The 16,513-nt window shown below is 40.6% G+C and overlaps 1 protein-coding gene across 1 annotated transcript in view; it reads right to left on the minus strand.

The window, feature by feature from the left end:
• Positions 1 to 2,189: 2,189 nt before the first annotated feature.
• The window catches only part of DLGAP2 (discs, large (Drosophila) homolog-associated protein 2), an 82,383-nt gene continuing 68,059 nt past the window's right edge, over positions 2,190 to 16,513 (minus strand). Inside the window, exons 8-10 of the mRNA XM_010152322.1 lie at positions 9,565 to 9,656; positions 5,268 to 5,420; positions 2,190 to 2,963 (exon numbers count right to left, since the gene is read on the minus strand). Of these exons, the coding sequence (XP_010150624.1) occupies positions 2,745 to 2,963; positions 5,268 to 5,420; positions 9,565 to 9,656 (464 nt within the window). The 3' untranslated portion in view covers positions 2,190 to 2,744. The remainder of the gene's footprint in view (positions 2,964 to 5,267; positions 5,421 to 9,564; positions 9,657 to 16,513) is intronic.

Genomic DNA, 16,513 nt, shown 5'->3' on the forward strand with positions numbered 1-16,513 from the left:
AATTTTAACATATGAAAATATGATTTTAAAATTAAAAATGTATACGGAGTGCTTGATGTCAGCATTATTAGGTCAGCTGGGATCTAAATTTATCTGTAATCTCTTGTTTTTGCAACTTGTCTTTATAAATTCTGATTACTGGCAGGATCAAATACAACTTGTCTTAATCGCTTGGCCTGTTGCTGCAGGTGGGGGTTTTCAAGCGACTAAGTCAAGTGTGTTTCTGCTTGAAGTGTACAGGAAAACTAGATAAAATGTATCAGCTGCCATACATATTTATGTATGTATAGGGGTGTGTTTGTCTATTTCTAATTTGTTAAATCTGGGAAAGATACTGGTTTTAGTTTTATGTGGATATTTCTAATTAGCAGCGCCACTTTAAATAAGATAGCAGGTACACTGGTATTTAAAGTAGTACAACAAACATAGGAAGTAGCATCAATATTGTACACTACCTAGGATTCAGCTCTTTCCATAATAGAAAATGCCTTGAAAACACAAGGGATGGGAAATATAATGTTTTCATCTATAGAAGAATATTTCAGGGATTTTTTTTTTTTTTTTCCATTTTTGAAGGGTATACATTCGTCTTGGTTTTTGCTTCCAAATACAGTTTAAGGCTATTTGGTAAAGTATATACCAGATATCAGGCTCAATTTACAGGGTTTTCTCCTCACAGAAACTTCATAACACTTCACCTCTAAAGATTCATATCTTGAAGCTAAACACGCTTTATCAGCTGTGCTCCAAAGATAGAACTCATGCTTGATACGACACACTGTAGGAAAAAGAGAAGGAAAAAGAAAAAGCAAACAAAACAAAAAACCCCAAACCAAACCAGATTTGAAGCAATGTCAGGTCTGCACAACCTACGATACTTCGTGTTTTCAGTCATCCGTCAGGCTGCAGGGTGCGTGGGATTAGGATTTAAAGTGCTCATCAGGTGAAGAACCAAAGTGCTCGAGTATAATTAAATAGCTGTTCTGCCTATGGCTAAGTACATTGCATTTGTTAAAGCAGGTGAACAGGGGATGTGGCAGCTGGGGCTGTCTCACTGGGTTGAGACTGTTTTGACCTAAAGTAGTGTTCAGCCATCCGTCAGGCTGCAGGGTGCGTGGGATTAGGATTTAAAGTGCTCATCAGGTGAAGAACCAAAGTGCTCGAGTATAATTAAATAGCTGTTCTGCCTATGGCTAAGTACATTGCATTTGTTAAAGCAGGTGAACAGGGGATGTGGCAGCTGGGGCTGTCTCACTGGGTTGAGACTGTTTTGACCTAAAGTAGTGTTCAGCAGGACTCAAACCTTGGAATCGGGGGCTCATCTTATTGCGTCTTCACCTGAAGACTTCTGAGTGCTGGGTCGCTCAGTTGGCTCTGGAAGGTAGGTGAAGTGGAATAATTCTATCTTAATTTGTTTTAAATTAAAGCCTCTTGACTGTGGTAGTTACCCCTTCTCTCTTCTGAAAATGCGAGGCTTGATAATATATTACTTTCCTTATATTCCATGGATGGAAATCACTTATCTCTTGAGTAATTTTTTTTTTTTTTTAATGTCTGAAGCAAGCAAGAAGCCTATTCTTGCCAGAAATGCTAGTGCATAGAAAAATAGTTCTAAATAAAAATACAACTGTAAACCACAGTTCACCTTTACCTTAACATAACCATTTAAACTTAGATATACTTACCACTCACATTCATATTTCTTAAACTGTTTACAACATCACAACTGGCATTTTAAACAAGCAAGATATTTTTTTTTTTTTTCTCAAGGATACCCTGGAAACTCAATTGATATAACATTTTGAGAGCTTGAAATATTACATGTTGCACAGCTCTTGAAATGAAAGAGAGAAGGTTTGTAAAATAAATGTTAACACGTAAAAGAACCGTTAAAAAGGCAATGAGTGTTCCAAAGGAGCGAGTATAACTTTTTCTTTACACATCTTGCTACAGAAGATCTAACTTTTTAAGGCTTCCGTTTTCCTTTCACCCATCACTCAAGTCCTCTTGCATTATAATTTTGCTTAGGTTTCAGAGTGTCATTATACTGCTAACAGCAAACGTTTCTCAGTGGTCATTCCCACCACCACCAGACTTGCATGCTTCTTGGTTTCTGATGAACTTTGGAGTTTTAGTGGCTGGATATCCCTGTTCATCTCCAGAAACTTGACATGACATGAGAGGCCTAATGTTATTTTGCAGTAACAAAGATGAGAAGAGTGGCAGAGCACATGGATAAATATGTCAGCTGGGTTCTAGGAAAAGAAACTGGAGGTCAGAGAGATAAATGGGTTCTTTCTTTCCTGCTCTTTACATTTGTAGCACCTTCTACTTGGATTAGCTAATGCCTCTAGTGAATGGTGAGATGCACCCATTTATAGTTTGTTATTCTTATCCCTAATTATCACACATTTTATAAAAATATAAATAACAAAAAAGTAAGCTGGGTTCCATCTCAAGAGGTGTTTCTTGTTGTCCTCTGAGAACATATTGGATAAGTCAGGTCTTGACAAGCCCTATCCATTGTAGCTGATTGTAAGTCAGACAATAAATACAAAAAGAAGTTGTTCTTGCGGTGAGCTCAGCAAATTCTGAGGAAATCAAAAGCATTCCACTGTGCTTATGGCACAAAGAACACAACAGCAAGGGCATATTTAGTGGAGAGAATGAGACAAAAATTACCAGGTAAGTGACAAACTGTACAAGCATTTTGTTTAAAAAAGGAACTCTGCAGCATTCTGTCTTTAAAGCCGGGTTTGAGCCTCTGGGATATATATCTCGATGCTGTCTGCACGCTCTGTGGCTGAATTCTGCCGGAAAGAGGCTGGTCTCTTAGCAGCCATTAGCCGTCTTCTAGCTTCTTGTCGCTGTCTGTCGGGTAGGTCCAGAGATTTTTCTCTTGTGATAGGGAATTTTCCTTTTGGGGGCTTCTTTGGTACAGGAGGAGGAACTTTTCTTTCTTCCTGCAACAGGGTATTAAAACTGAGGGTGAACTGTGTGCAGAAGGTACCGTCAGCAGAGCATGCAAATCGAAGACATGAAATGCAAAATACTGGTTACGTACATCAAGCATGCTCAATTAGTGCTCTCCAATCAGCTGACTGATGGATGACATGAATAGCTATCCACACCAGGGACACTGACAGAACCCTGCTGTTTCAGCAGCCATTACAAATTCTGCGGTCCTGTGCCTTAAAAAAGACTACACTTCCTTCTACTGTCCTTGCAGGTATCCTGCACATGCAAGCTGCACACCTCACTTCCATACGAATTCGTCTGGTTTTAGCTGGCACACTATTACACTCATTATAAACAGAAACACACACTGGCTCTCCAATAAGAATTCAGCGCATCTGTGTGGTCTGATCAAGTGAAAAGACTGTCTAAGATTAGCAGGACAGGATTTTTAATTAAATTAATCGTACTGAGTTTAGCCTCAGCTGGATATGAGATAGCAGCTGTGTATACACGTCTATTAGTTTAGTCTCCTCCATGGATTGCTGAATGGAAACATGCAAGCCCCAGCCAGAGGGGGAACACAGGGCTGATTGTTCTGCTTGCCAGCCTGGACCGTTTTAAAGAAGATCATATTGAAGAATTACCAAATTATAAAGCGAGAGTCAGTAGATTTTGGTACCAAACTAGTTGTAAATTGCTCTGCGGGTTTTAAATCAAGAATTGTTTTGAAGTATGAAATTGATATTTTACTCCATTTAGAGACTGAAATGTCATATAAGTGCCTTAAAAAAGGTAATGTAGAATCACGGAATCATACAATATGTCGGAAGGGACCTCTGGAGGTGATCCCATACACCACCCTTCAAAGCCCACTTGAAATTAGATGCAACTTTGAAGTTAAAGCAGGTTTTTCAACATCATTTTAATAACGGACTGAATAGCCCCAAAGTCAGAAACTCCACAACTTCATTTGCATAGTATGGCTATGATGATAGATCTTTCACCTCTTAAAGTAATAGTCCAGAGTATGGGCTGTTCCTTATGGAGAACACAGTTACTTTGATGCACAGCAGGATTCAAATAATACACAAATTGAACTGATGCACCTATAGCTTACAAACTCTTCATTGTTTGGTTTGGTTTTTTTTGTGGTTAACTAATTCTGAGTCTACTACCACAATGCATTAGCCAAGACCAAATAACTGAAGTTCTTTAAGAACATAGTTCTACATTCTCAACTCAACAGGAACAGTGCAGCAGCCTAAGATGCTATTCCCCCTGACAGCCAGCTCTTCCAGTCTTTATTTTCTGTATTTCCTGTTTTCAGACAGGAACATAAGGGTCCCATTCCTGTTGTGTTTGGTTTTTTTTTTTCTCATTTTTAGTTATTTCCCTCTTAGGAACATCACTGTTGCTGTCACTATAATAATTTCTTACTTCCAGTTGTCACTAGTAAGCAAGAGTTGCAAACTCACCATCCACCAACCAGTTGGCTGAAAATTAAAATCCAAGAGGAGCATGAAGAAATGAAAGAGTTGTCAAAATGCCTCCTAATTCCTCTCAAACCAAACAAGTATTCACTTGAGGCCAACAGTACTGACTCAAACCAAATGCTGTCTTCATCTGACTGATACAATAATCAGCAAGGCTAGTGGGATAATCAAGAGGAGGGATAGGGCTCTAGAAAGGGAAAGGCAGTTTCAGAATTACATTGCTTTCGTGGGCAATTTGTTTGTAAGCATCGTGGCTGGGCTGTCTCCCAGGTGCTGGAGTGACAGGGCAGAGGTGTAAGCAGTTTGCCAGAAGTATTCTGTCCCCCAAACTTTTGCAGGCCAACCTTTAGTTTGCCTTGTGCTGTTTTCCCACATGCTTTTATCTCGCTCCTGTTTTAGTGTCAGTTGTGTCATGCAGGCAGAAGGAAACACTGCAGTGCTCAGGTTTGAGCTGCCCCAAATGTAGCAGAGTGCTGAGTTTACCTTGACTGGATTCTGGGACTATTGTCCTCAGCCTGAATTAATCAGAACATAGTTCAGTTCTAGCCTTTAGCATTTGAATCCAAATGATTTGAACAAGTGTCATTGAGTGGGCTCACTTAGCAAAATCCATTTTATTTGTTGTACAAGTCAGCACACGATTGTTAAAAAGAAGAAAACTCTCACATCTGATGACGGTTCCCGTGTATAAACTGGGCCATGCCACTTGATACTTTCTAGGGTTAGAAACCTATCGTGTGTCCCTATTGTATTTAACACAAAGAGATTGCAGGACTACAAATGGGGAGTAAATGGTATTGTCCATGGTCTGCTTACCTTCCTTTCAGGTGATTCTATTATTTTCCATTCATTGAGTTTCAACTGGTGCAGTTCATCAAACTTCATGCTGACATCTTCAATGGAGAGCTGCAATAGGTCCCAGAAACCTGCGAGGTCCTGGGAAGTTGGTCTCGGCATGGCACTCGGGTCCTGTCATGCACAAAGGAGAGAACATGAATAGGCCGGGAGGCTTTAAGCAATGTGCTTGGAGGCAGGAAAGGCACCGCGCCAGATCACGTTGCTACAGTGCTGCTCAGAGCTAAGGCTACGTGCGCTTTACAGCTGGGAGCTGTGACTGGAAAGTTGCACCTCCTACGCAACCCAAACATGAACGAGTTGGATGTCGTACGCGAGCCTTCCTGAATCCGTGTGGCACGGGAAGTTCCTTAGCACCATATGCTGTGCTGACCTGCGTTTCTAAAAAGGAACGAGCTGACAGCCTCTGCCTGCTGATTATTAAAGGGAAGGGGAATGTGACTCGCATTCTAGCCAGCCTGAAGTCTTTCTGATTAAAAATTATGTTCACAGTGGCTGATCAGAAGGCAAACCAACAACAACAACACGAAGAAGTTGTCAGCTCATGCCAAATTCAGTGTTTACCGTTGTCTGGCATTTTTAAATATGAAGTATAAAATTTTGATGGGGAGTCGAATCCTGCTCAGGAAGGCACTACCCCCAGGTGCTGCGATAAGGTGGGCAAGACTTAATGGAGCAAACATCAGTGGTAACAACTAGCAAGATGACCCTCCATTTGACTATTAATCTGTCATCAATGCTGGATAAAAATTGCATTAGAAAGTAGCATGCAGGTTCTTAACCCTGTGCTCTATGAGCATTGGTACTAGTTGGAGAAGACAGCTTTGTCCCTTTAATAAAATGCGGCTTAATTGGTAAATGCCACTGTGAAGATGATGGAGAAATGTCTCTTCCCTTCCAGGACAGGAGGAAGCCATTAAGATGGTCTACAGAATGGAGTTGGGAGGGATGGAGTTAAAACCAGGCCAAAGGGATTCCAGATCTCCCCTTCCCTGGGGAAAGGCAGGCTTTCAAAAACAAAGACTAAAAAAGAAACAAAGAAAGAAAGACTACTTTGCTTTGTTAACAACACTGGTGGGTGTTACTGCTGAAGCAAGGCTCAGTGCCCCATCTTTTACAAATCTTCTTCACTAGAAGAAAGCCTCCTTTTCATAGGGAGCTCTGGGGAGTTAACAGACCTGGTCATATAGAATATAATAGACTTCAGGGCAACGTGATACAACTCCAGATTAGTGTTCACTGAAAACGACTTAATTGGGTAGATCCCAATTTACTCCAAAACCATTTAAAATTTACGTCAGTTGTATTAGTTGATCTACAGAGTTCTGTATCTCAAGCTTCAGGAACCGATTTCCTGTGTGAAATCTGTCAGGACGGTCCCACAGCATACACATCTTATACTGCAATCTGTTCTCTCCAGCCTGGTCCCCTCCACCCCTCTCCCGTTTCCTCTAAACATCCATGAAATGATGCCACTCATGAAATGCCATTGCTTTCTGAAGCAAGGCTAATCGCGCTTCTGTACCTTTGCGCGCCGCGCTCTGCTCGTGGTGTTTGGGAAGATCCCAGCCTCTGGCGCGGAGGCTTGCAGAGTAGTTGTTGGACACAAGAGGGCTGCCTCCTGCTGCTATCGCTTACGGATCCGCAGTCCACGGATAAGGGCTGGCACAAACGATTACTATTACAGCCAACTAACTTTTAATAAGATTGGCTTAAACCTGTTTCTTCTCAGAAGCTGCTCATTTATTTGTATCTTATTTGGAATTCAGCTCTGCAGCCCTCCTGAAGGAAGCCTCAAGCAAGCCAGAAGTGCCCAGCCGGAGCTGGAGCCGCGCTGCTGTTGCCTGCGACCATGACATATTGAGCGATGATCTCATGAGCTGAGCAGGATCTGTGCTGGCTACAGACTACGGAGGAGGACACTTCAAAGAAACAACAGGGTGCTACAGGAGAATGTGAATAATGCAGAAGGGAGTAGTTACTAATCAGTGATGCTTTCTTCCTAGGAGTCAGTGGGAACAGTACACTCCAGGAGATAGCCAGCCGGATTCTTAAAAAAACCTTCACTGAAGCATACATTTTTATGAATTTACCCTAAGTGAGAGGCTTTGGTAAGAGATCTTAACCCAGAGCATAACCAAATGCGTCCCATGACCCTTTAGAACAGTCCATAGGCGATGGGTGAGTTTACTGGTTCAGTTTCAGTTTGAGTAAGAATATTCCTCTTCCTTAACCCTTGCTGCACTTTGAATTGGCAGAAGTTAACGCTGTTGTTCTTTGTCCTACACTTATGCTTATTGCTGCTGAACACTGTCAGAGAAACCGCCGTGTGGCAGCCCTGTGAGTGTTAGATGTTTTTGGGCGGGGGAATGTACTAACTGGCTGCTATCTGGCAGTGTTCCCGTGGGGCAGCAAGATGCTGCCTTAGGACCATATGGAAAGCCTGCTGTGGATACGCACTAAGTGACTATTTGACAACAAACTCTGTCATGAGGCATAGGAAGAAAAGCCTCAAAACATGAATGAGCTAGAAGTCCAGTTCTGCAGTTGTTGCTTTCTGCAGAGCCCATTGCTGATTTAATGAAGCTGAAGAATATTCAGAGCCTAAATCTTCAGAGTGGGATAAAGCTGCTGTTACAGCGTTCAAAGGTTTATTATCCAAATAAGTAGAGAGGAATAAAATCTTGCCAGTTTTTCAAGCCATGTTGTCTGCAAAGCTGTAGAATTCTCCTTGTGCTCCTATCGCTTTTGCAGGAGTGAATTGTTCACACTTCCAAACAGCTGACGGCTGTGCTGAGCAGGAGCTGCGCTTCTTATTACAGTAATGCTCTCGAGCACAAGTGCTGGACCCACTTGAAGATAAATGAAGTGGAGTGGAGGTTAGGCTCTCCAAATCTCAGTTTGCATAGCTCAATCAATCAGGTAATGGAGGGTACTTTGAAATTTGCAGTGAGAAACTTTTAGACATTGATGAAGATTTCCTCCTTTTGCTATGAAATAGATGACGAGATAGGGAGCACACATGATATATCTGATATTACAAATGCGGTCATCTCCTGCTCGCCTGACTTTGCATATTCCCTCTGTCATTCTGTAACAGCTATTAAAATTCCTGTTTTGACAGAGTCTTTGAAGTGGATAATTGGATTCTTTCCTAATGAGGACCATACATCTTATCATTTTCTATCAGAAGGTAGGACATTTTTGGCATGACTTTCTCAGTAATATTAGATTGCAGTTTCAGGAATTCTGGATGTGTAGGTTTATGGATGGAAAGCAGCAAGTGGGTCTCCACAAAATGAATCTTTTGCCTTAAACGTTATGTGGCAACTACTAACAAGTAAATAAGTGTAGCTAACCAAACATATATGTCATGTCTGCTGTCATACACGCAACGGAATTCACCACGTGTAGTATCTGATGTGTAGGGACAGACAAAAGGTGAAAGTTACACTTGATTTTTGAGTGAGCCAAAGAAAGGTGCTCTACCACTAGCTGTAGATAGAAGAATTACACTCTTCTATTGATTAGTATCATCTTGCCACAAGGTTTGTATCACTGATGGCTGCTGTCATATTAATGAAGATAACATTTAGAATTGAATTAGTCTCTAATGAACCTCCAGAACAATAGCAGTAACTCTCATAAGTAATATAGTGCATCTGTTCCTTTAGCCCTAGGACATCTTATATATAATTGGCAATGCAAATTATGAAACCCAATTTTATGAACATTATGTATATTCCCATTTCCAAGATCAGACCTATTTTCAGGTGGGTAGAAATCCGGATCACATATTCTCTGCTATTCTGCTATTTTACTATTCTCCGCTTACTGTAATGTTAATGCAAAAAATTTCACCTTTCTTAACAGAAATATAGTTACTATTTTAAGGTAGTACAAAAATAAGCCATAATATTATGTCTCAGAAAACTTGCATTTGTTCTCTTCTCATTTGTGACCAAACACAGCCAGACTGAACTTACTGAAAGTACATTTGCTTTGGAAAAAAAAAAAAAAAATTTACTAACACCATACTTAAGGATTCAGTTTTAAAAAACAGAAAGGAACAGTAAGACAAAATGTGAAGCATGAAAATGACATTTCAGAAGACTACTGTTTGGGTACTCTACACTTGCTTTTGTTATTGCCTTTGAAGTAAAAATATTTAATTCTAAAATGTGAAGTTATGTTTTGTGGAATATCTATGGATGAGTAGCCTCAAACTCTTCAAGAATCGCGAGACATGGTGACTTACCAGATTTTGCTGACAAAGCCAATAAAACTGCTGGAATTTCTGAGACATGAGGAGCTGAGCACTTCCAACAGCACTTCGGATCTTACCTAGGACTAAGGATACAGACAGGTTATTACCAATAGACGTCTTTTGGCAGCAAATGCAAAATCCAGCTCAAAAAACAGTTAGCTGAAACTACTGGTGATTTTCTAAGGGAAGTGAATACTTGGTTTTGTTGCTTGTGAGTATATATATGAAATATTTTTGAAAAATAAGGAGATGTAGGAAAGCTCTGTGGCACCTTACCCTTTGGCAAAGGTGGTGTACAAATGGTACATTAATAAGTCAGAACAGCTAAGACTGTATTTGCTTAAGGAACTAGAGGAAACCAAGGGAATATAGACAGCTTCCTGAAGTGGGCATAAGTAGGTATGTTTTTGAGAACAATCTTAAATTTTCAAGTAAATGACACCCACGTTTACAAATTTACATTTGCTCACATAAATAGAAAGCTGTTGAAACGGCCTTGCCTCAAGGACCAGTTAGATGCCTGTTGCCTCTGATGTCAAAGGGAGCTTTACATGCACCTTAGGTAATATCTTCTGTTTCTGCCATCACAAATGACTTCGCCCAGTTGTGTGGATGATGCCTGGGTGAGCTCTCTTTATCCTGTCTGTTCTGGGGGTAAGGTTGATATATATACTATGTATGTACTGTAACTGCTACGTAAGATACTTCCACCATGAGACATGTCTTGGTACCCCCATTAGGAGTTACCGTTTGCCTACCCAGGAAAATATGTAAATTCCTAGGCAGAGGAGCTTCAGACAATGTGGGACAGAAGCGGGTTCTCCAGGACTGTGCTAGATCATCAGTAGCCCCCACGGTTCGTTGGGCTTTCCCCACTGCCCATCTACCTGCGTAAGCACTGGGGAAAGGGAGCAAATTCATTTCACTTGACTTTGCTTCCAAGAGTCATCTGTTGAAATCAAAATTTCTGGATGCTCCGTAATCAGTAATCTGAGCTCATCAGCTCAGCACTTATTTTTAGATGAGCTGAATCTCTTCCTGGAGGCACCTATTTCTTTCTGTTGACTGGAGTGCCTAAGGGGACTGTCTTATCCCTAGGAAACTAACTCCTCCTGGACTCCCACATTTGCTGGGATAAATACCATGCTTTGGTAGGTAGCAATATAGTTTCCTACACCTCCTTCCTACGCTTCCTTTCCTACACATCCATCTCGATGCTGAAAGAGCAACACTTTAAAAAGCATTATAAGCTGGGGATTCAACGGAAGACTGATTGTATCTGGAGAATTTCCAGACCGTTAAATAATGTTTAGGGTAAAGATAGAGAGTGGTAGGGGTAGGGGTGAGTTACTCTGACATCTTTTAATTCAATTTGAGGAAGCCAAATTGATAATTTGAACAGGATGCAGAGGGTGGAAGGATGATACAATAGTTGAGCAGAACTGATCTGCAGCCTGTGATATAGAAAACATTAAATTCTGGCAAGGCTTAACATTCTGTTGTTATTTAGATTAAGTATAGCAGGGGACAGAGTGGCATGTCAAAACAGTATTTTAGTAGTAGGTATTACATTTTAATTCTGCTTTCCCTAGACCAGTGAAACAGCTGCTTAACTGCTAGTAGCAGCAAGAGATAATTTGGAAGTTTTAGACTCCAGTTCCATGGAAACATACAAACCCTGTAAGTTTAAAAGCATGTGTTAATACATGGAGCTGTGGTTCTCAAACTCTATTCCATTTTCTGTTAGACAGTACAGCTGCGCTACAACACTAAATTAAAACAGCAGTATGCATAATTCATCAGTCTCGTGTGGCACCCACTTGTGAAAGGGTTAAGTGGTTCAGGACTGCATCAGTAATTCACTGGGGTTTTGTTTTTGTTTTGTTAGCCAGATGAAATAAAAGATTTTAATTGGTTTGGGGATTTTGATGACCAAACCCCTCACTTTTCTCTGCAGAGTTATTGGCATTTGGAAAGCAATGCTTTGGGTGTTAAAACCTGAACAAACATACAAAAACCTAAATAAGAAAGGTTTCATTTGATCTGAAACAAATTGCTTTAATTTGGTTTTCATTTGCCTTTAATAAAGGTAGAGATTGAAGTGATAAACAGCCTTGTATCCTCCTTTTCTCTTGGTGTTGTGTAGCCCAGGGCATGAGACAAACTCCTGGCGTGGGGTCAGCCAGCATGGGGAATTGCGCTGTAGCGGGCCCCTGACATGGCCTGTTCCACGCTGCAATCAACTATTCGCTGGGCAGAAAGATGATTCTGTGGGCTGATGGTTGTAGTGCTCGTCTCATGGTGAGCAAAGCTCAGCTTTAGTTTTGTCTGATTATTTTTATAGTTCGTAGCTCAAATATGTAGCCTGGGTAAGGGGCATTGCTTTTAGCCCTATAGCAGCAATGTAGGTCTTTGACAAAACCTACACATGACTGATGCTTTCTAGTGAAACTCTGGTTACCCCAGCCCCCATATTAAATAAACATTTGGTTTATCTTCATTATCCTGAAGGATCGTGTCAACAGGCAATGATAATTTAAAGCCCAGTCAGACCAGACGTGACTTAGGCACCCGCAATGCAGCATTTTGGTGTGAGACACATCCACTGGGGATATGAGACAGTGGTTCTGGGCTGCCTGTATGTGTCACTGAGTGGTGAATACACATGTATAATTACAGCACTACCATTTACTAAATATCTACTTCCATTTCAATAAGTAAATCAGATGTAATAAAACACAGAAGTTAGAATCTCTCATATTCATGCTACTCTGCTTTGCTGTAATTAAATTAAAGTATTAAAACACTTCAATTCATAATCTTTAGCACAATATTAATAGACAGCCAAAGCCTTGTTATTAATTTCATGCATTGGGGAATTATTCTGATGAGTGCAGATTGATTATCTCCATGAAAGAATGATGAATGTTAGAAACTGGAGAGATTGAGATGTTTGGTAATGCCTAAAAGATTTTGCTTGTAAATAAATGATGATAAAATCTACAAACACACATAAATATATATAATTTTCACATAATTCATATACCTCCCTCCATTAAGATAATGTTATATTTACTTGAATGTCAGGAAAGAGTCACACAACCTTAATTCTGCTGCCTGCAGGTTATGAAACACTCCATTTTTGTCATGGGGCTCCTGCTCGGAAGACATATCAAACCCTGACCATGACTTCAGTAGAAGCAGACAGACTCAGGATCTATACCCTGGATAGAGACTGTGTAAATTGCTTGGTTACAACATGCCCTATTAACACAGTGGTGTTTTTTCCCCTGCAATAAGCATATTACAAAATTCCAAGTGCTATATATGTGTTGGATTGCTTGAGAAATGCCATAAAATCCTGTAATTGAAAACGGTTTCATATCACAAAGGTACAGGGGGAAATGTTAGATCTATATTGATGAAACCAAGATTATAGTCCGAAGCTGTAACTCTATTCTTGACAGATTAAAAGCTTTGCTCAATTGTTCCACTGCTGCACCAGCAATGAGAAACTACTAACAATCAATCTGCTTCTGGCATTCATTACTGTTTATTTAAATGACGTGTTTTAATTTAAATTCTCATTCCATTTGATTGTTCCTTTTTTTTCCCTATACTCATAAGCAAATTGCTCTACAAACAATCTGAGAAAATATGCCTGGAAAGAATATTCAAACTGGCATTTAGTTCACCCTCCTAACTCAGAGCAGGGCGTGATATTTATCTAATCTCCAAACCCAAATTAGTGGTTTTCAGAAATGTATGTCTTTTTCACTCTCAACACAGCAGGTAGGCATAATAATGTCACGAGTGAGGTGACATTTGAGGACAGCACAGCTGCCCGTTGGCAGTGCTTGGCAGGGTAGGTAGGGCAATGGGATCCTTGCGCACCAAAAGGGTGCAAATTTGCTTTTCACCTCAGTGGGGCCGAGTTCAAAGAGGAAAAGATTTGAGCAGAACAATACAGATCCAAGGAGGAATTCTCAGATCCTACACTATGGAACTGTCTCTCATTGACTTTAAAGACTGTTTCGGGGCAATTAAGAAATCCTGTAGTCATTCACAACACTCCAAATATGTATTTCAATAGTTCCTGAAGGATGGTTTTGTGAAAAGCATTAGGAAATTATGTCAATAATTTCTCTTTGGTTAAAGGATAACGCCTATTTGGTCAAACACCTAAGAAAGCTTTTATGGATGATTAATTGATGAACATACTAAAATAAATTGGGTGTGGGTTTGGGTTTGGTTTTTTTTTTTTTCCCCAAAGTATGGGAGATTTAACTCTATGTTTTTTGATACTATTCAGCTGTGTTAGTAAAGCCCTTGTAGCACTGTGGAAATATTAGCCAGAGGATTAACAAGGAAAAATCCAGCATCCATGGAATGAAGGAGTAAGGTGAGAGAAGGGTGGTATATTGAGCTCTCATTCTCTCTAGTGCCTTTTTTTCCCCACCGGAGATCACTTTACTATGTAGCGATGCAAGCAGAGGTCCTCACCACGATGCAGAAGATAGCAGCAAAACAACCCTTCTGCTGGCATAGTTTATACTGTAATTAATTTTTTTACACCTATTTTAGGATTTTTATATGAGTGTAAACTCTGCGTAGCTGTTCTCCATTTGGCTTGGGTACTGAAATATTTCAGTAGCCAAGCATGGGGCATTCAGAAGCCCAGGCTGTCTTCTGCTTCCCTCTGCCAGACCCTGCCTATATGATGCGGGCAAGGACTGCGGCTGCCCGCCGGCCTCGCCTGCTCCCCCCCTTCCCTGCACCGGTCTCCCTGCTCCCATCACAGAGCTCACAGGCGGCAGAGTCCTGGACCTTTTGGTCTTCAACAGCTTTGTGACAATTGAGAGTGTTTTTCTTGTCATCACCTACACACCAGTAATAGCCAAACACAATTTTCAGGGTGTAAAGCTGAAACTCCAGTCAGCACCCCTGAGAAACACATATCTTGGCTTGAAGGCACCCTGCTAGTGCAAATGATCAGATGACTTACCCTGGGAACAGTTACAGCCACATATATGCTTTATATATATCTATATATGCTATAACAAACACCGAGAACACAAACAACTGCCCCCACAAACTATATATGAACTTTGCAGAAACTCCAAAATACAATTCATGGCAACTGACCAAATAAACAAATTCTGTGAAAAGAAAGAGAGAGAGGTTATTTTTGCTGCAATGATTATCTTCTCCTTTTCTAAGACCTGATGAGTGAGGTTCTTAAAACAACATTATGGGAGGAAAGCTACAGTGAAAGAAAAAATCAATAGAGCAATCAGACAGCTTTCTGTGATCTCAGGGCTATTGTGTTAACGCAGAAAATGAAAACGTTTTCTAAAATGCAGTTCTATTTTAACTCTTCCTGTGATTAAAACAAGAAGAAATGGTATCATAAAGACAGCCTTCTCCTCTGAGATGCACAGCTATATTTGGTCTTCAGGTACAATTAATATACCCAGGCCAAAAATAAATGATTCAGCATTAACAATGGCAGTTTGAATGTGCAAACTTTGCTGTGAATTGGTTTGGGAATAGTAGCTCCTGCTGGAAGACGGAAAAACAGATTTAGTTGCTTCTGGGTCTTCCACTTGTATGTATTTTCTTCAGGGAACTGCCAAATGCTTAAATATGTCAAAATACATTTCATGCTGGGATATCATTAAACTTTAGTTCTTGTGGATACATACCTTTCAACCTTCATCGCTCAAACTGGGGATAAAAAACGTGTCAGAGACTCAACAGGAAAAAATTATTCACACTGAAATTTTAAAATGCTGTGAAGCTCATTCCCTCGGTGAAAATAATTCTTTGATAACTTCCTTTTACTTGATGTAAGCTATATTATGTGAAGGGATACCATTTCAAAGATAATGTAATTTGGAAATTATTTGAAGAAGATCTCATGAAATGAGTCACATAAAATGGAAAATTGGAAGTCTGAGTGTCACTTTTGACAATCAGTTGAAGACAAACATCTGATTTGGCATACGCTATATAGACCTATTCTATAATAATTTCTCTCAACTATTAGGGAGCTCAAAATGTTCCCTCAAACACAAGTAATTAACCCATTTTGGTTAGTTTAAAAGAGGATTTCCAGGGTCCATTTTAGTTGTGTTTTAGGAACTCTCTATCAGATAATTGCTTTTTCTGTTACAGAGTAGAGTCACTCTGCAAACAGGGAAACATAAAATCAACATAAAATCATAATATCATGTTTTCTGACTGAAATGTGCTAGGTTAAAAGGGTGTCACTAACTCCAAGTATTTATAAAATCACTGAAATCCAACCCATCTTCCTGTCCTCTGAACAATTTACTGAGAACTATCTTCCCAATTGCCGTTTCCCCCTGCAGCAAGGTGTTTCAGAGTCTTTCTGGAGTGCAAGAGCATAACGTCACATGGTTGGAAGCAGGGTGGCTCTGCCCCTGGGAAAGGGTAGTCAGTCAAAATCATAGAATCATAGAATCACAGAATGGTTTGGGTTGGAAGGGACCTTAAACACCATCTAGTTCCAACCCCCTACCATGGGCAGGGACACCTTCCACTAGACCAGGTTGCTCAAAGCCTCATCCAGCCTGGCCTTGAACACTTCCAGGGATGGGGCATCCACAGCTTCTCTGGGCAACCTGTTCCAGTGCCTCACCACCCTCTCCGGGAAGAACTTCTTCCTGATATCTAATCTAAACCTCCCAAATCAGCTCCTCCCAGTTTTCCCAACGTAGAATACAGCTTCATATTCCAGAGAATACCCTCGTGAACTCCCTATGGCACTGACAGAGCGTTTCCACTGCTCATTTCACGTGGCTGCGGGTGCTATTAGGGCTGTGGATGAGGAAAACTGCAGAGAGGGGAGGTAGGAAAAGTCTGCCCCTTGCCTTCAGACTCCTCACTGGCCTCTGCGGGAAAGAGAGGCGGGACA

The sequence above is a fragment of the Eurypyga helias genome, unplaced genomic scaffold, assembly GCF_000690775.1.
Source record: "Eurypyga helias isolate BGI_N326 unplaced genomic scaffold, ASM69077v1 scaffold11075, whole genome shotgun sequence".
Classification (NCBI taxonomy): Eukaryota; Metazoa; Chordata; class Aves; order Eurypygiformes; family Eurypygidae; genus Eurypyga; species Eurypyga helias.